The sequence below is a fragment of the Temnothorax longispinosus genome, chromosome 6 (assembly GCF_030848805.1).
Source record: "Temnothorax longispinosus isolate EJ_2023e chromosome 6, Tlon_JGU_v1, whole genome shotgun sequence".
In the NCBI taxonomy this organism is placed as follows: Eukaryota; Metazoa; Arthropoda; class Insecta; order Hymenoptera; family Formicidae; genus Temnothorax; species Temnothorax longispinosus.
This window is the reverse complement of record NC_092363.1, coordinates 10,257,856-10,279,784: the sequence shown is the minus strand read 5'-3', so window position 1 is coordinate 10,279,784 and position 21,929 is coordinate 10,257,856. Positions and strand designations below refer to the sequence as shown.

Genomic DNA, 21,929 nt, shown 5'->3' with positions numbered 1-21,929 from the left:
CAACGTTGTTCGGTTTGTTAAAGTTCACTCTGAAAGCGCACTTGATCTCTGTTTGCACAAGCTCGCGCACAAGCCTGAACTCTAGAATTAGATGAGGAAGGGACAAATCATAAGAAACCGTTTATTGAGAGAGAGATTGCATTTAATAATTTAAGTACTTTGAAATGACTCGAGTGGGCAGAACTAGACAAAGAATACCAACATTTGTTGCATAGGAGAAGGGAAACTGCCCGAAAACCTTCCCAGTATTCATGAACAAATGATTACATAGATTATATAACATACAATAAAAATACAATAAATGTATAAAACACACAAAAGAAACAAATCAATAATTATTATAGTACAGTCCTTTCCTGTTATTGATGATGAAATAAAAGTTGAATTCACTGAAGCCTTGCTTCGATATATCTTCAGGTTAATTATAAAAGAAATATTTATGGTACGTAATCTCAGAGTTTCTATTGACGTAGTCAAAAATAAAAAGAAACATGTAATTTCAGAAGAGGACTGTTCAACAAATAAATCAAATCAATCAGCATATAAATTCAGTTCAAACACAATTGAAATAGTTATTGAATCAATGTATCAATCTTTGAGTCTTAAATATAAACTATTTATCTTTAACTTGTTAGAATTTACCATATATCAAAATCTTCTCTAGAACCAATAATTCTCTTTTAGCAAAATCAGGTATTCAATACAAAAGGATAAAGCATAAGAATTTCTCAATATATATATCGTTCATAAAGCTTATTGTTTGGATCGACACATTAATTCATAATAGCAGAAACGAAATATTTGATCAGTCAGAGTTAACACAATACTTAGTAGAAGAATAATTAAATCAAGGAGAAACAATGCTTATAGAAACGCACGGAAATGAATAATTGATAATAACGCAAGATAAAATATATGTCTCGCAAAGAACGCAGTTTCATTGAATACTTATTCTAAATGAATATAAAGAATGTTCGCCAAGTAATATAATAAACCATAAGAAAATTGTCTAATCAATGAGAAAGAAATAATCGAACAAATAAGTAATAAAGTCTTTCTTTTACTTTTCACGAAAATGGTTGCAACCGTACGATTAATGATTTTACTTTATACTGAGCTAAGTATTATAATTTGACTCGAAATTATTTGTGCACAAACCTGAACTAAGAGAGGATGTTTTCCTCTCAACACGCGAAACTTATTATTTCCTCGAACTAGCAAGGATAACCCTCAGATGCATTAAGGAGACTTTGATCAGAATCCTTACCGTGACGTTAGACGAAATTCTAACGTCTCTCCTCACGATTGTTAAGTAAGTGGTTACCTTGGGTGCAAAGCAGACGAATAATTATATCTAGTTGTACAGACCACGCAATCAGAAAAATTTCCTCTCTATGTATACGTAGCTGCTCGTATTCAGCCTGAGCAGGATTCCTCGAACGTTCCTTAAAATGGCTTCCTTCCTTCAGCCTTCGAAACGGGTCGTGATTCCTGTAGAAAGGGCTCTCTCGAACGTTGCAGCAAATGGCTGCCTTCCTTCGTTCCACGTGCCGGCATGGCTCGCCGGGATGGATATCCCTGGATTCCTCTCGATGACGATCGCAATATAATGTATATTTCGTTGAGTAAAATATTTAAAGTAATCAATCACAATACGAAACACATAGAGATAATTTACAACTTAATGACTCGAGAATAAAAGTATGATGCAATTCTATCGAACTGAGATACGACGCACGATGTATCACGCGCGATGTCTGCGAAACGAATGCTCGCTCGGCCGGGCTGCGCGCCCCTCCTAACATGCTCAAGCATGCGCGGTAAACACGTGCCTCGCCGTCTGGGACGCAACGTTGTCGGCGCCGCTCGCGCGCTTTTTCCGAGAACTACGTAGAATGCGCGGCAACCTATTGTATTACAATCGACGCAAAAAAGAATAACACAATCTCTCTCTCTCTTTCTCTTTCAACTTCAAACAATCTCGCTCTTCATCGTATTGTAATTTGCGCGGAGCACTATCGGGTATTCCGCGACCTCGTCTTCGTAGCCGTTCGCGCGAGCGGTCGCCTCTCGCGCGATATTCGCGACCGACGTACGATCATCGTTGGAACGATTTACGCGTCGCGGGCGTTTTCGTGAAATTTCGCGTTTCAAAAACTCATGTATGGCTCGTATCTCGTACGATCCCTCGGGAATCGTAATTTCCGTGTCATCCTCGTCGAAATAAAAATTGTTCGAAGAATTCACGTTCGGAATCGTGTGATAAATCTCAAAACACGTTAGACCGAGCTCGTAGTCACCGTCGCTCAGATCCACGGCGGGAAAATAGTGCTCCGCGAGGATGCTGCTCTTCCCCGTCAGCGTGAACGTTATAGACATGTCGGCGAAAACCGTAAACGAATACTGAGTCACCACGGCGCACCGTCAGGCTTTAAATTAGCGTCGATCGTCCGGAGAAATCGCAGGCACAATTGTCCACAGATGTTCTGATCGTATCGCCGATAAGACGTGCAATTGTACTCGATCTTCGTCACGCTCGGCCCGAAATATCGCACCAATTCTTTCGGCGGTCGAAGATTGCCGAAACTGACGAAATATACGACTCGATCTTCCCTCTTCGCGTACGCTACCCAATGAGTACCGGGACCCGCTGCATCGTCCAAATTCACGATACCGCTCTCGTTTCGACGTACACCGCCGATCGGTAACGAATCACGCATGAAGACACCTCTGAAGAACGGTACGCGCATACGCCTTGCCAGTCGATTCAATTGTACGTTAGTCGTAATACCCGCGGGCATATTTAACGTCTTTTTGACGTTTTTTTTTTTTATTTTCAACGCTACTCCTCGCCCGCGTTTGTGCGGGCCGAGATACAGCCCTCGTCCATATTTGTACGGAGCGAGATAAAGTCCGCGACCTTCCACGGCGCGATTGTGACGTTGCATCTCTTCCAGCTGACGCCGCGCGGCTTTGTTATCGTTCACGGCCTTTACGACTCCCGCCGCTCCGCCGGCCAGAGAACCGAGAACTCCCAACAACGGTAGAATCGGCAATACACCGCCTCGTTTCGCTGTCGGAAGTATCCGTTTATTCGTTAGCTTTTTTTCTTCACCGTTTTCGATTTTTTCGTTTTCAAGCCCATTCCGAGCTTCGTCTTAGCCTTCATGGTCGCCCAGACGGCTGTAGCGGCAGCTCTCTCCCCAAGAGTCAAATCTCTCGCGGTAATGCGTTTTCGCGCTTCCGCAGCGAGTATCTCGTCCGCCGCGTGTCTCTCGGTGAGATCGCGGTTACGCGAATAGGCTATGTCGTGCTCGCGACACGCCGCGTCCAATGGATTAATACCTTAAGGATCGCCTCTCGCCAATCGTTCTTGTAAACGAGTTCCCGGACCGCAAAATTGATAGCTGGGAATGTGTAATTCGAACGGAAGTGCGTTTATCGCGCGATTTAACAGGCCTTCACCATTTTTTTTCGTTGACATTCGCCGCAATTCTTTATCATTGGCGCGGGACCGTCGATGTGCGTTCGCTGCCACGGTTGATTGTAATGTTCGTAACAGCGACGATATGCTTGAACCTCCAAATCCGCCTTTATATGTTCCGGAAGCTTGTCCCACACGTAGTGGACGTGATTGCCGCACGTTTGCAACAGAACGGCTTTCGGCACAAATTGCAGCTGTTCGGCGCTCAAACCGCGAATATCGGAAGGTCTCGACAGTATGATGAACATCTTTGCTACTGAGCGATTCGCGGTTCCGCTCGCCTATAAATAGGCGTTCGAGTCAGCCAGAGAGTCGGCAGTGTGGAAAGAAATGAGATTCGTGCGACAACCGTTGGCGATTCGCGTGTCCAATTGCGACGACAGATTACGGTCGATGGGGGGCAACGTGGAGAAACGCAAGCACGGTACGATGTTACCGACTACTATACGCGCGATCATTTGTGGATCCTCGAATTGCGGTAAAACCAACGTCTTGATAAGCTTGCTGGAAAGTCCGCACGGCGTACGTTTCGAAAACGTGTACGTATACTCGAAATCGTTGCAACAGCCGAAATATTGATATTTGGAGAATTTGTTGACATCGATCGACGAAATTGGCTACTTTACGTTCTCCAATAACAGTGACGTCATTCCACCGAGCGACGCGCGTCCAAATTCGATCTTCGTCTTCGATGACGTGGCGTGCGATAAGCAAAACGCGGTGAGAGAGTATTTCTCAATGGGCAGGCACTCGAGCGTCGACTCCTTCTATCTCTGTCAGAGGTACGCGAGAATACCTAAACATCTGATACGCGACAACGCGAATCTGCTGATCCTGTTCAAACAGGATGGTACCAATTTGAAACACGTCTACAACGATCACGTAAATACCGACATGCCGTACGACGAATTTTGCTCGTTGTGCCACGATTGTTGGCAACAAAAGTACGGATTCGTAGTGATAGACAAGGACAGCGCGCTTTCGAACGGTCGATACAGAAAAAGATTTAACGTGTTCGCGATACCGCAGAAGCGATCAGTCGTTGCCGATACCTCGTCGGAAGTGAAACGTTAGCGTTACAGAGAGAGATCGACACTCTGCTTTTTTCCGCGATGGCCGCGATCGACGGGAGCGAGAATATTAGCGAACGCGAGAAGGTCGTAAAAGAAATTGCGAAGACGAGTGATTCGATTCGCAAAAAACTTCGCGCTTTGAAGACCGGTAAGATCGAGAAGGACATTGAGTTGGACACGCACTTTAAACCTCTCATCGGGCCGTTGAAAAAGATCGTTGACAACTCGAGCTTGATCGCGGTGAAAAAAGAGGAGCCGACGGAGAGCGACGCTGACGCGAAAATCGAACCGCTATCCGTTCAACAGCGCGGGCAGGAGGAGGAGGAGGATGCTACACCGAAGAGAAAGAAGAAACGATTAGACTCCTGGTCGGATCTTTCATTGACACCGCGTAAATCTAATCAATCGACAGTACTACGATAACCTCTACACCGATAACCTCTACACCGACGCAAACCGTGCAACGTACAAGTCCCGAATTTCTTGAAACCGCGAATGTTTTCGAAACCACGGACGACTCGATCAGGAAAACCGTTCATAAACGGTTGAAAACGTCGGAGGGTCGACAATGGTATATAGAATCGTTGGAAGATCACTTCGGTCCACTGAGCCGAATTTACATCGCGTCTGTTTTGGGCGCCTATCCAACGATGGACATAGCATACGGCGTTTATCTCGGCAATAATGAATTGATGCTCGGTAATAAACGTTTTGACGTGGACAAAGCGGATAACATTTATATCGACGGCGTACGATACGCCGGCACACCCGGTATTTACGAGTTGATCTTCAAGAGAATACCCGACGACGATATCTACACGGAGGACGATATGCAAAAGTACAAGAGCATACTGTTGGCAACGAGTGCTCATAAATTCCAACACGATCCTAACAAGCGACTAAAGGGCAACGTGGGATACAAGTATACACGGGTAATCGCACCGTTGATGTCGACCGAATCCAAGAAGAAAAAATCCGGAAAAGGATTATTCGCACCTCGCGTAATGACGCTAACCGACAATAAGATTGACTACGTGCATTGGGACGACCCCAACGAGCTGGTGGATCGTCTGCGATTGCTCGACGCTTCGCGCCACGCCGGCAACAATGCCCACGACAACGAGATCATGTCGATTATCGAGGAACTTCGCGAAGCCGGGCTTATTATAAATTAAACCATGCGACGGCGATCCGTTCAATCAGCGTCGAAATGCCGATCAACAAATTTGGATTGTTCGAACACAGCGGAGACGCGACGAATGCCATTTCGTACCATCGGTGGAGCGGATTAATGAGAAATTTCGTGCGCAACAACGCTCTGTGCCGCGCTGCCACGGACTTTGACGCAAAGTCGCGCAAGATTTGTCGCGTAGCGCAACCTGAGACTGACGGTGACGCGGTTAACAAACTGTACGTTGATCAATTCTTTAAAATGTTGAGCAATCAACGAAAAGAATCAGACGAGAAGCTGACTGCGTTCGAGAAGAATCTGCAAGCGTTACGGATTGCGATAAACAAGCTTTGACGTGCGAATATCGTTGAATCAGACGCGACAACCAACAACAACAACAATGGACAAACGGTACAGCAGAAACGATTATCGAAAAGCGACGAGTGAAGAGAAGCAACGGTTGATTAACGACGGCGAGGAACAGCAACGAACGATTTGAGAACGGTTGTCGGACGGCTGTTCAACGGTTCGAGAACGGTTGTCGGACGGTTGTCGAACGGTTCAAAAACAGCTTAAAAACAATTACGAGCAATTTAGAAACAGCTGCGAACTACGCGGAGACAGGAAAGGCTACAAACGGCTAGAGAACGTCGACGACGACGACGAATGGAAATAAACGGCTAACAAACGGCTAACGAGCAGTTATAAACGACAACAAAAAAAACATGACATCGCTAAAATCCGACGGACGTAAAAATATCGAGAAGCAACGACTCGTCGAGGAACTGCACGCTCCGGCGAGAAGAAATTTTCCCCGAAGACACGTCATAGTGCGAGGGTACGATGACCTGTGGCAGGCTGACATCGTCGAGATGCGTCCGTACTCACGTTTCAACGGAGGCTACCACTACATACTTACCGTCATCGATGTGTTGAGCAAGCACGCGTGGGCCGCGCCACTCAAGAGTAAAGGCGGAAGCGAAACAGCTAACGCGGTCGCAGAGATCATTCGACACAGCGGGAGGTGCCCTAGTAACCTACAAACCGATATGGAAAAGGAATTTTACAACGCCGACGTGCAACGTCTCGTGAAGAAACACGGCATCAATCATTATTCCACATATTCGGTATTGAAGGCATCGGTCGTCGAACGATTCAATCGCACGCTCAAGAACGACATGTGGAAGATGTTTACGCTCAATGGAAATTACAAGTGGGTCGACGCCTTGCCGCGACTCGTATCGGATTACAACGCGCGCAAGCATCGAACCATCGGCATGCGACCCGTCGACGTTACCCCCGCGATCGCCGAAAAACTCTTGGCTACCGTATACAGCGCGATAAAAATCGCGGGTCCGGCAAAATTCAAAACGGGCGACTCGGTACGCGTCAGCAAATACAAGATGATTTTCGAGAAGGGTTACACGCCGAATTGGACCACCGAGGTGTTTAAGATCGTTAAAGTGCAGCGTACCAATCCCGTAACCTATCTACTCGAGGACTATCGTGGAAAATCCGTCTCTGGAGGGTTCTACGAACACGAGTTGCATCGCGCGACTTATCCGGACGTGTATCTCGTGGAGAAAGTATTGCGCAGGAGGGGCGATGAGGTTTACGTTAAATGGTTGGGATTCGATGGATCGCACAACTCATGGATATCCAAGGATAATGTTATTTAATTTTGTGCAAACTTTTTTATTCATAACATAAAAATATGCAATATGTAATACATGTAAATGTTTGAAATACACATATGTGTGCAATATATTTATTTATTAATATTCTTTCCAATACTGTAATATAATACTCACAATACGTTACTACATATAATTCATACGTTATACTATACTATACATACGTTATACAATACATACGTTATACATTTTATACACACGTTACAAAGCTATTTGATAATGTCCCCACGGTAACGTATCGGTCGAATTAGGTATAATGTATCGCTTGTCGTCGTATGGACTCAGAGCGATTTTTGTTTCGGACACGGTGTACATACACCTCGTGTTTTTCGGACCTTATGCAAGCCTGCCGTCGCTTCATTTCAATTTCGTCTCGCAGACACCTCGTGTAATCGTCGAACGTTATCGACCTGGCTACGACGTTGCTCTTAACACCTTTCGCTTTTTTACAGTCTTTCTTACCGTCCACTCGCAAGGCATACATCTTCGCCCTGAGTCCGACGAATTCGGTCATAATCGCACCGTTGTTTTCATCTTTCATCAAACCCGGAATTTTTTTATTAGCGAGTGGGATACCGTACGCGTTGTTGATCGCGTAATCGCTCGTGTCGAATTTAGCGATATCGCGTTTCATGTTCTTGTACACATCCTCGCACTCTACGTGATACATCAGACTGTCCGTATCGGTGTACATAATTCTACACTTGTCGCGATACAGGGGAGACATGTACTCGTGATGAAATTCGTACAAACAGACTTTCGATATGTCGAGAATGCACATGCCGACGTAAATAGGTTTGTCAAATTTAACCTCGAGTTTTCGCAGTTCAACGGCTATCAGATTTTCCGAAAAAACGCTCCTGCTGTAAAAATTTGGTTTCGAGATTAGTGCCTCCGCGCCGTATCTACCTTTCCACTTTGATAATAATTTTACATCAACGTGATTTCGAACGTTCTCCATCGTTTTCCCGAAAACCGCGTTGTTCATCAATTTATACAGATTTTTCTCAAAATCGTTTTTGGCCTGTGTTCTAAATTTTGTATTAAGTTTGATGTAATTGCGGAGCCATGGAGATTGAGCGATATGTAATACGCGATGAATTTTTGTGATGCGAAGACCGTGGCGCGTGCATTGCTGTAGGTTGCCGTAGTGTATGACATAACGTTTCTTATCGTACAGCGTGGCGAGAAGTTTGTCCTGCCGTTTGCCGGGTGGTTTATCGCGCGTCGGACAGAACGGTAAGTCGGCGTGCGCGTCGTGTTTATTCTGCGGATACTCTAGATCGATTTCGAGAATGTAACCCGTGGACGAATCCAAAGCGATCGCGCTAAACTCGAAATTCGAGACGTCTTCGACCCATCGAAAATCTGCATATGGCAGTGGTTGGCACATTGCCCAGCCGTACAAGTTGTTTACGTCGAAATACATTAGGTACGACGATGGTTTAGATGTATCATAAGATTGCATGTACCTGTTATTGGCCACCGCGTATCTGTTTGAACATTGACTCAAACCGCCGCGAATACCGCGTTCGATGAACATGACCATGTCAATGTCCGTGAGCAGTTCGAAATTGATACCCGTATGCTTCAACATAGCGTCCCACGTAAACCCCGGTAGAGTGTAATAATACGCCGGATCGAGTCCATAACTCGCGACGCAGCTATCGCGAAAATTTTCAAAGATATCGGCCAACAGCAAGACATCGATCTTTAGATACAGATCGCTGTAGTCACCGAGCGTTCGAATGGAGAACCGCTGCCAGATGTTGACGGCGTGCGCGTAATCGCTCTCGGATACGGTGTCGCCTGTCAATGAACTGTAAAACGAGTCGCGCGATGGTAAACACGTATCCTCCAACTTTTCGACGCAGTCAATGTACTCGTACGGAAAGACACCTTTTCGCGTCAATAATTCGAAATCTTGGTCGGATAACGCGGAAAATTTTGAACGTATAATTTTTAACTTATCCTTATCGAGGAAGGATGCTAATTTTTCGAGACTCGTGCTAAGAAATTTGTACGAGTCGATGAATCTTAATTTGATGCAATTTTGGTTGTCTTTATCTTCAGTGCTTTTAACGTTCTTCGTAAACGAAATGTATTTTTCCTTCGTGATTGGGAGTAAGTCTACATGTCCTTCGTACGCGGTGGCAATTTCTTTTATAATAAAATGAGAATCATAACCCGGTAAATTATGAAATACTATGGGAATGAAGTGAGAATTTTTATAATTTAAGTTACAATTAGAATGCGCGGAACCTCGATAATTGTCGGTCAAGTGACAGTGATCGCGTACTCGCACGTCGTCTGGCTCGAACGGTTTTTCGCACACGTGACAGTGCGTTGCGCTGTTAAACTTTTTCCACTTGTCTCGCGTGAAATCCACCATGGGTATATTATCGAACAAGATGTTCTTTACGTTGTGTGCTAAACGTCTTAGTTCCTCGGCGAACCACGCGACGCAATCCTTATCGCGACGAAATCGATACGCGGATAACGAGTCGTCGTACGAGCATCGCACGTAATATCCTATACTAAATACCCGATGATGTTGAGACTTGAACGTGGACGTTGTCGGATCCGCATCCGTCTTCTCGAGGGTACATTCCAGGTCGGCGTACACGACATATGGAAGTCGTTCCTTCCTGCTGTGATTCTTGAAACTCAGCCACTTGTCGTCCTCGCTCGGTAGTCGGATGGCACAGTTGTTTATCTCTCGACAGTCTACACCGTGGGCTTCCAATTTCTCGCTCGAATGAAAATAATGTAAACATCTGCAAAAAGAAAAACACAATTTTGTAAATTTTTATATAACAATACAATATTTTATAATTTTATTAAAAGGAGTATAGGTACTCACCGATCGCAAAAGTATTTCCGACCATGATGCATGCTCAATTGCGAGCTCACAAGGCGGGATAGATTTTTTATCCACGCGAAATGTCCCACGTCGTCTCGCGGATCCTGCACGTACAGCAGATTTACGTGCTTTTCTCTCCTCAGGTCGGTGAGCCGTATCGGGAGAACGGTCGGCGTTTCCTCTCCCTCGATGGTATACACATTGATGGATATATTGTTGTGTTTTTCAAAATTATTAATCTGTTTCAAAGTCATTGGAAACTTAATGTCTTGTAAATTTAATATATTTTTGTAATTAGGGTACGAGGATTCCCGATATGTATGATCCTTGACAGGATACAGCGCGGCGACCACTGACCACGCGAAGCACGCATTGTCCATAGAATGCACGTTGATCACAGCTTTTTTCAATTTAATTTTTTCCCGTAAATTGATGTAACATCCCGCGCGCAAAGGATTGTACTTGTTCACGTTCACTGTCAAATTGAGTATACGCGACAACGCCCATCCGCTATCGCGTTCCTGGAAATCCTCGAGTTTCGCTAATGTGGGCTCGATAACGTGTAGCTTGTACCACTCGCGCAGATCGGACCGTTCGGACGAACGAAAGAGTTCAAAGTTACTCGTGCTGATACTTTTATTGTCACGTTTGTCATTCGTCACAAACTCGCCGTTGAACACGGTGTTTATCTTTACACTTGCGTGTGTTTGCATGACGTTTTGCACACGATCGAGCACGATGACTTCGGCATCTTCGAGAAATTTTCGCGGTTCGATGTAATTGATATTTATCACTGCACCGGTCAATACACGCCATTCGAACGCGGCATCAATCTCTCGCCACACGAGTCTTTCCGCGTTTTCGTTACCACTACTACTACTACTGCCCGCCGCATGCTCACCACCACCACCGATATGTATGAACCGTCTCTGTAATAGAGTCTTCGCACCATCGAGTCGCGCGATTCTTGCCACTAAAGATGATCTGTTTCCGACAGTCTGAGAGCCGTCTGAGAGCCGCGGACGTTTGGAACGACAGTCTTCTTCGAGCTGCTCAATAAACTTCTCGCATCGCTGTTCCCATGCAAGATATTCGCCCAAGGTAGCGATTTGGTTGGATCCTTCCACCAGGTCGCGTTCCGTTTTATCGAGATGTTCCATGTTTTTGTTTTTTAATATTGTCTTTTTTAAATAACGTCACATTCTTCGATGGAGCACTTGCACGTGATTCGATCGCACGCTGAACAATATCGTTTGCCACTTTGAATGCGATAGTAGTCAGACATAACATAATGAGGCAAGAAGTAAGGGACATTATGCTCCCAATTATCACTATCATCACAGTCACGTTCAAAGGTTTTTTGAAGCATCAATAGATGATTAGGATTATTGAGATAAGGGTAAGGGTACATAGACAAACGTATCGAATTGTTCATCACCACCAATTCGACGTATTTCCCATTACCTGTGTGAATCTTAATGTATGTTGCTTCACAATCATAGAGCTGTTCACAAAATTTAGACGCCCAATAGCGATAGTCAACAATAGGCACAACGTCAGTACAGCGAGCTACACGTGATTCTTCCTCGCTAACGCACTCGTCCCGCAGCCGTCGATATACTTTTTTTCTCACGTTAGAATCCCAGTCATATGGAGAAGAGGTATCGATAACGACTCTTTGTCTAGCGAAGCGTTGACCGGTTCCGCATATATCGAGTTCGCGATCGCGAAGAAACTGTACCGGCGATATTCGTCGCACATCCCTCAATTTCACTCCTTGATCTTCTTCACGCAAACCATTGATGATATCTGTTGTAATACATTCCATTTGTATATCATCCCAAGATTTTGGAGGCTCCACAGATTTCTCTTCAATTATCCACACCATGTTGCGCACATAATGTCCCACTCGCGATAATGTTTTTTATTACTTCATGCAAATCGGGCACATGTTGCATGGATATATTTGAAACAATGGAGTATTACGACAATCTGTGCAAAATTGAATGGTCATTACGTCGTACGGCTCGGTTACATGCTCTCGACGTTCACGTATGTGCTCACCAGTGTCTGGTGAAGCGATCATGCACGAATAACACAGGTTATCTGAACCATATTCAAAATAAAAATAAATTGCGCAACACTTCGTACGTCCATCCAGCGCTAAAAATTCGGAACGCGACACTATTTTTTTCATAACTTCTCTACGGTTATCGTCTTCTTCGCTGTTGTAATCGCTGTCCGGTGACAAAGGACGATCTTCGTCGGATGAATTTACATCCATCACTGCCTCGAAATTATTGTTTTAAAAGCCGCAATAATGTTTTTTTTTATCGTGTACAAATCGGGCACATATTACGTGGAAATATCATATATAATGATTCGCGACATCTTGAACAATACCGGCCATGCGTCGTTCCGCGTCTCTCAACGAAGTGTTTTAGGCGAGCGTACATGCCGAAATTAAGGTCCCATAGAGTAATCATGCACGGAGCACATAGTGCAAGTGCACCACCCGTTGAATAATAAAAATAAATTACACAGTGTCTCACACGTAGATTTAGTTCGACGATTTCCCAACGCAGCACTATTCTATCGATGACTTCTTCATGAGTGTCGTCTTCGTCACTAAAATAGTCGCTGTCGTCCGTTAACTCGCGATCCATATCTGAATTATTGTCATCTCGCTATACTTTTTTCCAATCGATGTACCGACGCGTAGACTTTCAAATCACAGACTGCGATTTTGACTTGCTTCATTCTTTCTTATATACTTTTTCTATTGCCTTTTCCTCTCGTTCCAACTAGAGCATCGCGTATCGTTTCTTCTGTTTTAGTGCATGGTGTGCATACACTGCAGAGAAACAATATCACCCATAGAAATTGAGTCGCGTTGCTGTCTAGTGTTTATAAAATCTAGCAGCCTGTCATCGGCGCTCGTCTTTGTAACCCGCGACGGTTAAGTCATAAAATTTTTGGTCGAGTACGTACGTCGCGCGACCATCGATGCTCGCATCCGCAGTGCGAGATGATATTCGTTTATAAATTCTGTCATCGACGTTCGTCGATACCCATAGAAATTGAGTCGCGTTGCCGCGCTTATCCCGTCTAGTGTTTATAAAATCTAGCAGCCTGTCATCGGCGCTCGCCTTTGTAACGCGCGACGCCATAGCCGAATGGCGCCGTGAAACACCGATAAGCGACTCTTCCTATACAGAAAAATAAAGAGAAGAGACCGCGACGGTTAAGTCGCATAAAATTTTGGTCGAGTACCTACGTCGCGCGACCATCGATGCTCGGCCATCCGCAGTGCGAGATGATATTCGTTTATAAATTCTGTCATCGACGTTCGTCGATACCCATAGAAATTGAGTCGCGTTGCCGCGCTTATGCCGTCTAGTGTTTATAAAATCTAGCAGGCTGTCATCGGCGCTCGCCTTTGTAACGCGCGACGCCATAGCCGAATGGCGCCGCGAAACACCGATAAGCGGCAATTCCTACGAAGAAAAGTGAAAAGGACCGTGGTGTCACGCTCGCAGGTCGTAAATTATAGCCGCCTGCCATAGGCGCTCGCTCGCATTTGATAAGTGTGAAATGATATCTGTTTATAAATACTATCGGCCGAACATCGACGCGAGGCTGCATTTGTTTATTGAACATGTCCCGACGCGCTCGCCTGATTCCCCCCCCTCCCCCTAACCCTATGCTAGAAACGCAGATCACCCACCACCTCCCCCTCCCCCCCATATGGTGGGAACGCAGACCACCCCCCCGCCGCACCTCCTCGGAGGACGGCGGCACTAGAGTCCCCCCCCCGCCCGGCAGATCCCGCGGCCGCGAGTCCTTCCCCCCCCGCCCCTCACCCCCCCTGAGATCTCCAGCCTAGAAATCCCTCACTCTTCCTACTGACTAGATGCGTGCGACACGGTTACGCACGAACGTCTTCCAACGGTGCGGAGCCGAGCGTATCTACGCGAGGGTAACCTCAGAATCCGACCAAGCGTATGTATCGTCGATGACAACTTTAGGTCGGAGAATTTTCTCGACGTATTCTAACAGATCTGACAGTAAGACCGCCGCGGAAAGTTCGAGTTTCGGTAATGTGATGGCCTTGAGTGGGGTCACCTTTGGTTTGGCGATGAGCATACGGATTATCACCCCATTCTCGGTGACGATTCTAATATATACAACGGCTCCGTAGCCCTGCTCGCTCGCGTCACAAAATCCGTGGATTTCTCGCCTGACCACGTTATCTACGACCGCGACCGTACGAGGTATGCGAATGGAGGCTAACGCGGGGAGCTCCGATTTGTATTTTTCCCACCTAGAACATATCTCTGAGGGAGGCCTGTCGTCCCACTCTACCTTGAGCATCCAGAGTTGCTGGATCAATCGTTTGGCTACGAATGTAAGGGGGGTCAGGAACCCCAATGGATCAAAGATGCGAGCTAATTCAGAGAGAATGGTGCGTTTGGTGCAATCTCTGTCCAACGGGTTGACCTGAAATCCAAAGTTGTCTGTTTGAGGGTACCAACGAAGTCCAAGAACTTTAAGAAACTGGTCTTCCGGCGATTCAAAGGATAGTAACGACTGGCTACAGAGTTCCGGATCTAGATCAGCTAAAACCGACGGGTGGCTACTGGCCCATTTTCTGAGTTCAAAGCCGGCAGTTTTAAGCAAGGCTTGTAGTTGCCGCTGAAGCTTGCGGGCTTTGTCCACTGACTCGACGCTTGCCACCACATTGTCGACGTAAACGCTCTCTTCCAAGGCAGCCGCGGCCAACGGGTAACTTATTTTGCCTTCGGCCGCTAACTTTAACATGCAAGCAATCGCTATAAACGGAGAGCATGTCAATCCGAAAATGACGGTCAACAACAGGTAGTCCGAGATCGGGTCGTTTTCTGAGAAACGCCACACTATTCGTTGATAGTCGCACTGACCGAGCTCGACCAATATCTGAAGGAACATCTGCCTAACGTCCGCGGTGAGCGCCACAAGACCGAGCCGGAACCTCAATAATATCACAACTATATCTAATTGTAATTTGGGACCGGATCGCAACATTTGATTCAGCGAGACGCCGTTCAGATCCTTAGCCGATCCATCAAATACGACGCGCAATTTCGTAGTCGTGCTATCCGACTTGAATACCCCATGATGGGGTAGGTAGAAGACAGGTCCGTCCACTGGGAACGGCTGCTTGATCAATTTCATATAGCCATTATCTAAGTAATTCTGCATGAATTTGCTGTAATTTATTTTGAATTCTTCATCTAATTTGAAGCGACGCTCAAGTGCGCGAAGTCTGTTCACGGCTGCTTGACGCATGCCAACGAAACAAGGTTTATCCTTTATAAAAGAATACGATACTACAAAGCGACCCGATACATCGCGATGCGTGGTCTGTGCAAATAGTTCCTCGCAACGTCTGTCTTCCTGTGAATACGGTGGAGCCGTGGGAATCTCGTCTAACTGCCAAAATCGACTGAGAGACGCGTCAAATGAATCGAGAGTCAGGAACGAGTGTGTAGACCGAGATGCCTGCGTCGACACCGAACCGACGAGAACCTAACCAAAAATAGAATTAAAGGCGTCTGGTTCGCCCTTCTTCCCTACACGACGACCGTCTCGAAGCAATGTCGTAAAGATCTCTGCGCCGATTAAGATATCGATGGGACCCGGTCGGTGATACTGCGGATCCGCGAGCTTCAATCCCTCTATGTGTTTCCACGCTCTTTGTTCGACTTGACTACTAGGTAATTGGGCGGAGATGCGTGGGAGAATCGTAGCCTCTATCGGAACGCGAGTATTGCCATTGCCCTGTGCTTGAATCACGAGTGAGGTGCTACTCCGCGTGGCCGCCGCCTTAGTATCATTTACCGCTAAGACTACAGTACAACACTTGGTTCGTCCGAAACCACCCTTTTTCATGCAGTTTTCGGAAATGAAATTTAATTGACTGGCACTATCCAAAAGAATGCGAACAAGGAAGGGATTTCCGTGAACGTCGAGAGCCTCGGCCTGCACCGTCGACAATAATACGATTAAATTCGATTTTGCAACGCTAGTCATGGTGACGAGGGGCTCATTACTTTGCGGCGATTGATTCTGGTCGATTGCCGATTCGGAGGAAGCTCCGGTATCCGCGGGGGTATTCGCTGAACCCGAGCTCCGTTCGAAGTGCAGCAACGTGTTGTGCTTAGCCTAGCACGACCGACACGTCCCCGTCGATGGACAGTTGTTAACGCCATGACCCGCGTGAAGGCAATTGAGACACAAATTCGCGGTTTTGGCCGTTGAATGCCTTTCCCGAAGGGATAATTTCAAGAATCGAAGGCACTTGAACACGAGATGTTGCTCTTTGCACACCGGACACTCGGCAGTTCGAGTAGCAAGCTACGAGGCCGATGCGGATTTTTTTGCCGAAGACGACTGTGACTGGATCGACATATTCGTGGGGCCCGATACGGATGCGAAAACCCGGCAATGATCCGATAGGAACTTCGTGAGTTGCGCGTACTTTGGTATCTCCTTTGCCCGGTGTTCGGATTCGAACTTCTCGCGAAGCGAACGAAGTAGTTTTTCTAACAAGAATTTGAGGAGTAAATAGTCCCAAGAGTCCGTGGGGAACCCTAACAAGTTCAATGCTCGCGTATTTTCGATAAATGTGTCCAACAGCGTGCGGAGAAGGGCGGCTGACTCCAATTTTAACGGCTTGGCGTTTTGCATTAAATCCACGTGGTAATCCGTTAAGTTCCGCTTGTTCTGATATCGCGAAATCAGCGCGTCGTAGGCTATCGCGTAGTTATCGGCGGGAATGGGGAGGTTCTTCACGACGTTGAGCGCTTCCCCTTTCAATGAGGCTACCAGATATTGGTACTTCTCCATGGAAGAGATGCTCCGGTTTTCGTGAATAGAGACGTTGAACAACGCGATGAACGAGGGCGAAAGCGCGAGATCTCCCGAGAATTCCGGAAGTGAGATTTTGGGCAGTCGGATAGACGACGTTTGGACCGGGGTCTGAGCGGCCGCGGCGGCCGCTCGGTTGGCGCCCACAAACTTCTCATAACGCCCGATCACCCCGAAGCGCATCGCATCAAATTCCTTACGGATTGCGTCTTCCGCGGTAAACTCCTCGTCTGAGGGGTCTTGGATTACTTTGAGGTGAGCTGCCTCAAAATCCTTAACCAATCCAGCCACGGTAGGGTATCTAACTAGGAAATTCGGCCTCTGCGCGACATTGTCCGCGGCGAGCATCGACAGCTCATGAATTTCCCTCATCCGCTGTATACACAACTCGCGTTTAGTTATGTGACCTCGGCCCATGATGATCGGAGTACGACGCTAAACCAACCAAATAAGTGGAACACGCGCGCAGGGTTGAGGGTTCACGTGAACTCGAAACAACGACGACTCAACTCAGCACGAAAATATCGACAAATACTGGAGGACAATAGGCTCGACTTTGGAATGCCAGAAAACAAAACAACTGTTCCGCTCGCCAAGATGACAAATAACGGATGGCTCGGTTCGAATTCCTACGCGAAGGCACTATATTCACGATAGAATGTTTTTTGAATACGATATAATAGCGCAATCAAAATGACGATTTTGTTAATCGCAGGAATAGCGAATCGCGAACGCAAGAAAAGGGGGATCAAATGCAGTGTAGAGCTATCAAGGAAGAGGGTTGCAAGGAATGTACAAAATGATAATGTATTGGTTGTATCAATAATCAAAATTTATCAGCAGTTTGGCACAGGTACCCGGTTACGACGAGAAATGCACTCAAGTATTTGTTCAGATTAAATTTTCAGCAATACCTGTTGTGCGCGGAGTTACGACACGAGCAGCGTATACGACACGAGCAGTCAGTATACCCACGACACGAGCAATAATCCACGACACGAGCATCAATTACGACAACTTCTTTTGTAATTGTGATTATAATTGTAATTATAATCTCTAATAAGATTACCTTGAGTGCTATAATATATTCTATACCGGGAACCAATGCCGACGAACAGTGTGTTCGATCGGTGGCAATTATGTTTGCGAGAATTCCAACGATCAGAATAATATGTATTTCGAATCTGGCCGAAACACACCCAGCAACAACGAAAATAATGTAGCGCGTTATTTTGGAACGCGAGTCTATGTAGAAAAACGTGTATGTATACGCAGCCGGCCCGTGACCGAGCGCCAAGGCCGTCGACGGAGCGGCAAAAACGTATGGCCTGCTCGAGAATATTCGAGATCTAAATATTTCGGTTTCTATGTTAACAATGACGGATTTTAACTAATTACCGCGTCAATTGCGCAATTTACGATTAGTACAAATAACGGCGATGGAACGTGTTACGACGAGCGAGAAAATTGCGAGCGAGAGATATCGCGCGAGATCGTGGATTCACGCGAGTATTCTCATCGCGACTTAATTAGATTATTAACACGCCACGCGTTATTGCATTTCGCGATTAATGCGAATAACGGCAACGGAACGTGTTACGACGAGCGAAGAGTTCACGCGAGTATTCTCGCCGCAAATTAAGAATTGCGAGCGAGAGATATCGCGCGAGACTAGAGATCATTAACACGCCGCGCGTTATTGCGTCTCGCGACTACAAGAACGAACAATTAAGCGTATTCACGACAAAAGCAGATAACAACAATGGCATAGTTACGACAGCGAGAAGTTCACGCGAGTATTCTCGTCGCGAATTAAGAATTGCGAACAAAAGATATCGCGAGAGACTACCACGCGCCACGTGTTATCGCAATGCGCGTTTACAAGAATGTGCGAAAATTAACAAATTAAACAAATTAATGAATAATGCGAAATGAGCGAAAGGTCGGCGGTACTTTTCTAACGCGAACATCCGGCTCGAAGGACCAATGGACGGGGATTGTTTCGCCCCGGAGGCGAGATTTGCTAAATTAAGCGAGTTTACTCGAAGGACCAGAGGGGGGTAGTTAAGTCCCCTCACGACTAACAAAGATTTAACGCGATGGCAAATGTGCGCATGCAGCGTACTTATAAAGCGAAAAGCGACTCACCGGGATGCGCCGGTCGCCTTGGCTCCGTCGGGCTTTGTCCTGTCCGGGCCTCGTGGCCGCTCAGGCGTCCTCGTCTGATTCCGCATGCAAAACACAAAGCAAGGTAGGCACGTGCAAGCAAGCAAAAGCAAAGCAGTAGCGAGCGTAGGCAGGAAGTCGTGATCATGCGGCCGGCGCTTCTCAAGATCCCTTGTGTGTGTGTGTGTGTGTGTGTGTGTGTGTGTGTGTGTGTGCCGCAAGGCGGCTTGCCGAAAAGTGTATGTGCCGTAGGACGGCTTGACGACAAATGCCGATGAAAGGTGTGTCCTCTCCGAATACTTGACGATGAGTGTCTATCCTCTCCGCGGTCCTGCAATGTGCCGCGGGCGAGTAGTTGTTCCCTTTTTGGGGGGAGCGGATGCCGTCGGCAGATGGGCGATGGCAGCACCGATAGGTGAGTTGTAGGGAGCAGCATATCTGCCTCCCTGCCGATTGGTCAGCCCCCTCTCCAGCGTCAGCAAGAGGGGTTGAGAGTTACGAGGTTGGCAGAACTGAGTTAAGACGACCGTTAGATTTGTATCGAGACTCGTGGCTGTTGCGTCGCTTGTAATAAAGTATTATTCTACTTTCGTAATCGAGTGTATAATTATTCCTCGATTCCTCTCATCAAGACGTCGGTAGTAGGCCGACACCCGGAGGGATAATCGACCTCCTGCGGTACCAAATACCTACATTGGTGACCCCGACTAAAAAACACGCAACGGTTTTTGCACAAATTGCTACCGGAAGCCCGAGTCAGAGATAAATCCTCGTGTGGACCAGACTTCCCCGAGGAACGGACGCAGAAGTAGCGGATTAAATTACCCGCAGCTGCAAGGTACATCCCTGCGCCCGCGTCCCTGGCTGTTATTTGCCCACGCTGCGGCCAGCCAGCTTTGCCGCGCCGAAACATTATTCGGCATCTTTTTTGCCGCGCTTTCTGCACGAGGCACGAGGCGGGCACGTGAAACCCTACCGGCGCCCGGGTGGCCACAGCGGTTCTGCCGTCTTGTTACCACGACCATCCCCTGGTGTGCGACCGGCCCTTCTCCGCCCCCGCCGTTACCGCCTTCTCCTGGTGTGCGACCGGCCTTTCTCTGCCGATGCCACGGATCGACAACGTCGCTATCGCCTCATCGCTGTGATTGCGTAAAGCCAACGACACCGGCGCCTTGGATTCCGTCGTTGTTGAGACATTTAATGCGTGAAGCCAACGTCTCCGGCGCCTTGGGTCCCATCGTCACCGGGGCTTTGGATTCTACCCACCATTTACCCGGCTACAATAATGTAAAAGTAAGCTAGTAATCCGCCACGCACCGTCATTTATATTGTACAACGCCCGTGTCGTATAACGCTCGTGTCGTTTACCGCTCTTGGTAATAAATTAAACATAATGTCGAACGCAGATCTTGCCCAAGCCCGAACGGAGGCAGCGGAAAACCAGCTCGTGCAATTACAAAGCCAGCTCGCGCAATTACGAACACAGCTAAATGCTCAGGGCTTCGATACAACTATCTCACAAACGCGATTGATAATAACATTCAAATTCCGCGTATAGATAATTACAGGGTTCCCAAGATTCCCCCGTTCTCTCAAGTCGACCCAGCATTGTGGTTCATCCAGGCCGAACTTTCCATGAGAAACGCACGGATTACTGTAGAGTCCACTATGGCCGATACCGTACTCGCCGCACTTGATGTCGAAGTATTGGGATGTGTAAGGGACATAATTACTTTAAACCCTACCTTAGCGAATATTTATGAGCAGGTTAAAGCTAAAATTATCGCGACGTACGCGCCTTCGGATGAAACAAAACTATGAAAACTTTTAAGGGGACAAGTCGGGACCGACGGAAAACCTTTGCTAATCCTCAGTCGACTGCGCGGTCTTAATGACGGAAATATTGACGATAACGTAATAAAATCAATTTTTCTCGACCAATTACCACGCGAACACAGCGCGATCCTAGTAGCCACCGGGAGTTACCGACCTCAACCGTATAGCCGAGGCCGCTGACCGAATGGCTGAGAGCGCTTGCGGAAATGAGTCTTACGCGTCCGCTGTGTCTAAGGGGAACTCACCCCCTCCCGCAAAGACCAAAATGCAGCAACTTATCGCCGATATGATGGCCTCATTTAAAAAAGAATTCGAAAATTTGGGAAAAACACTAAATTCGCGTTCGCGATCCAACTCCCGCAGGCGTAGGACCTCAACCTCGCCAAGCAAGGCGGTTACCCCCGCGCTTTGCCCGGCACATACTAAATACCCTGATAATCCGACTTCGTGTCGAACATGGTGCTCAAAATATGAAACTTGGAAAAGCCAAAAAAAACTAAGCCCGCCTCCCCGTTCGGAGATGGTCGGCAAGGGCCTTCAAACTTCTAACCGTCTCCACGTCCGTGATCGTGCCAGTGGCCAAATGTTCCTTGTTGATACAGGCGCGGATATTTCTCTTGTACCCGCTATCGATAGGATCAAGGGAAAACCCTCCAAATTAAAGCTCTTTGCAGCAAACGATACGCGTATCGACACGTTCGGGGAATCTCTTCGTGAGCTTGACCTCGGTTTA

At 46.9% G+C, this 21,929-nt stretch overlaps 2 protein-coding genes across 2 annotated transcripts; both read right to left on the bottom strand.

Moving 5' to 3' along the window:
* Positions 1 to 7,623: 7,623 nt before the first annotated feature.
* Positions 7,624 to 13,861, bottom strand: LOC139815040 (uncharacterized). Its single transcript, XM_071781633.1, is given in 3 exon segments — positions 7,624 to 7,737; positions 7,739 to 10,199; positions 10,286 to 13,861. Coding segments are annotated over 3 exon segments (3,735 nt in total). The 5' UTR covers positions 11,446 to 13,861.
* A 393-nt stretch (positions 13,862 to 14,254) lies between these two features.
* On the bottom strand, positions 14,255 to 15,499 carry LOC139814909 (uncharacterized). Its single transcript, XM_071781430.1, has one exon. The coding sequence runs from the start codon at positions 15,497 to 15,499 to the stop codon at positions 14,255 to 14,257; it is 1,245 nt and encodes a 414-aa protein (XP_071637531.1).
* Between the last annotated feature and the right edge of the window lie 6,430 nt (positions 15,500 to 21,929).

What these genes read in the sequence shown, in the direction of transcription:
- LOC139814909 (XM_071781430.1), bottom strand. Translation starts at nt 15,499, where the DNA reads ATGAAATTGATCAAGCAGCCGTTCCCAGTGGACGGACCTGTCTTCTAC.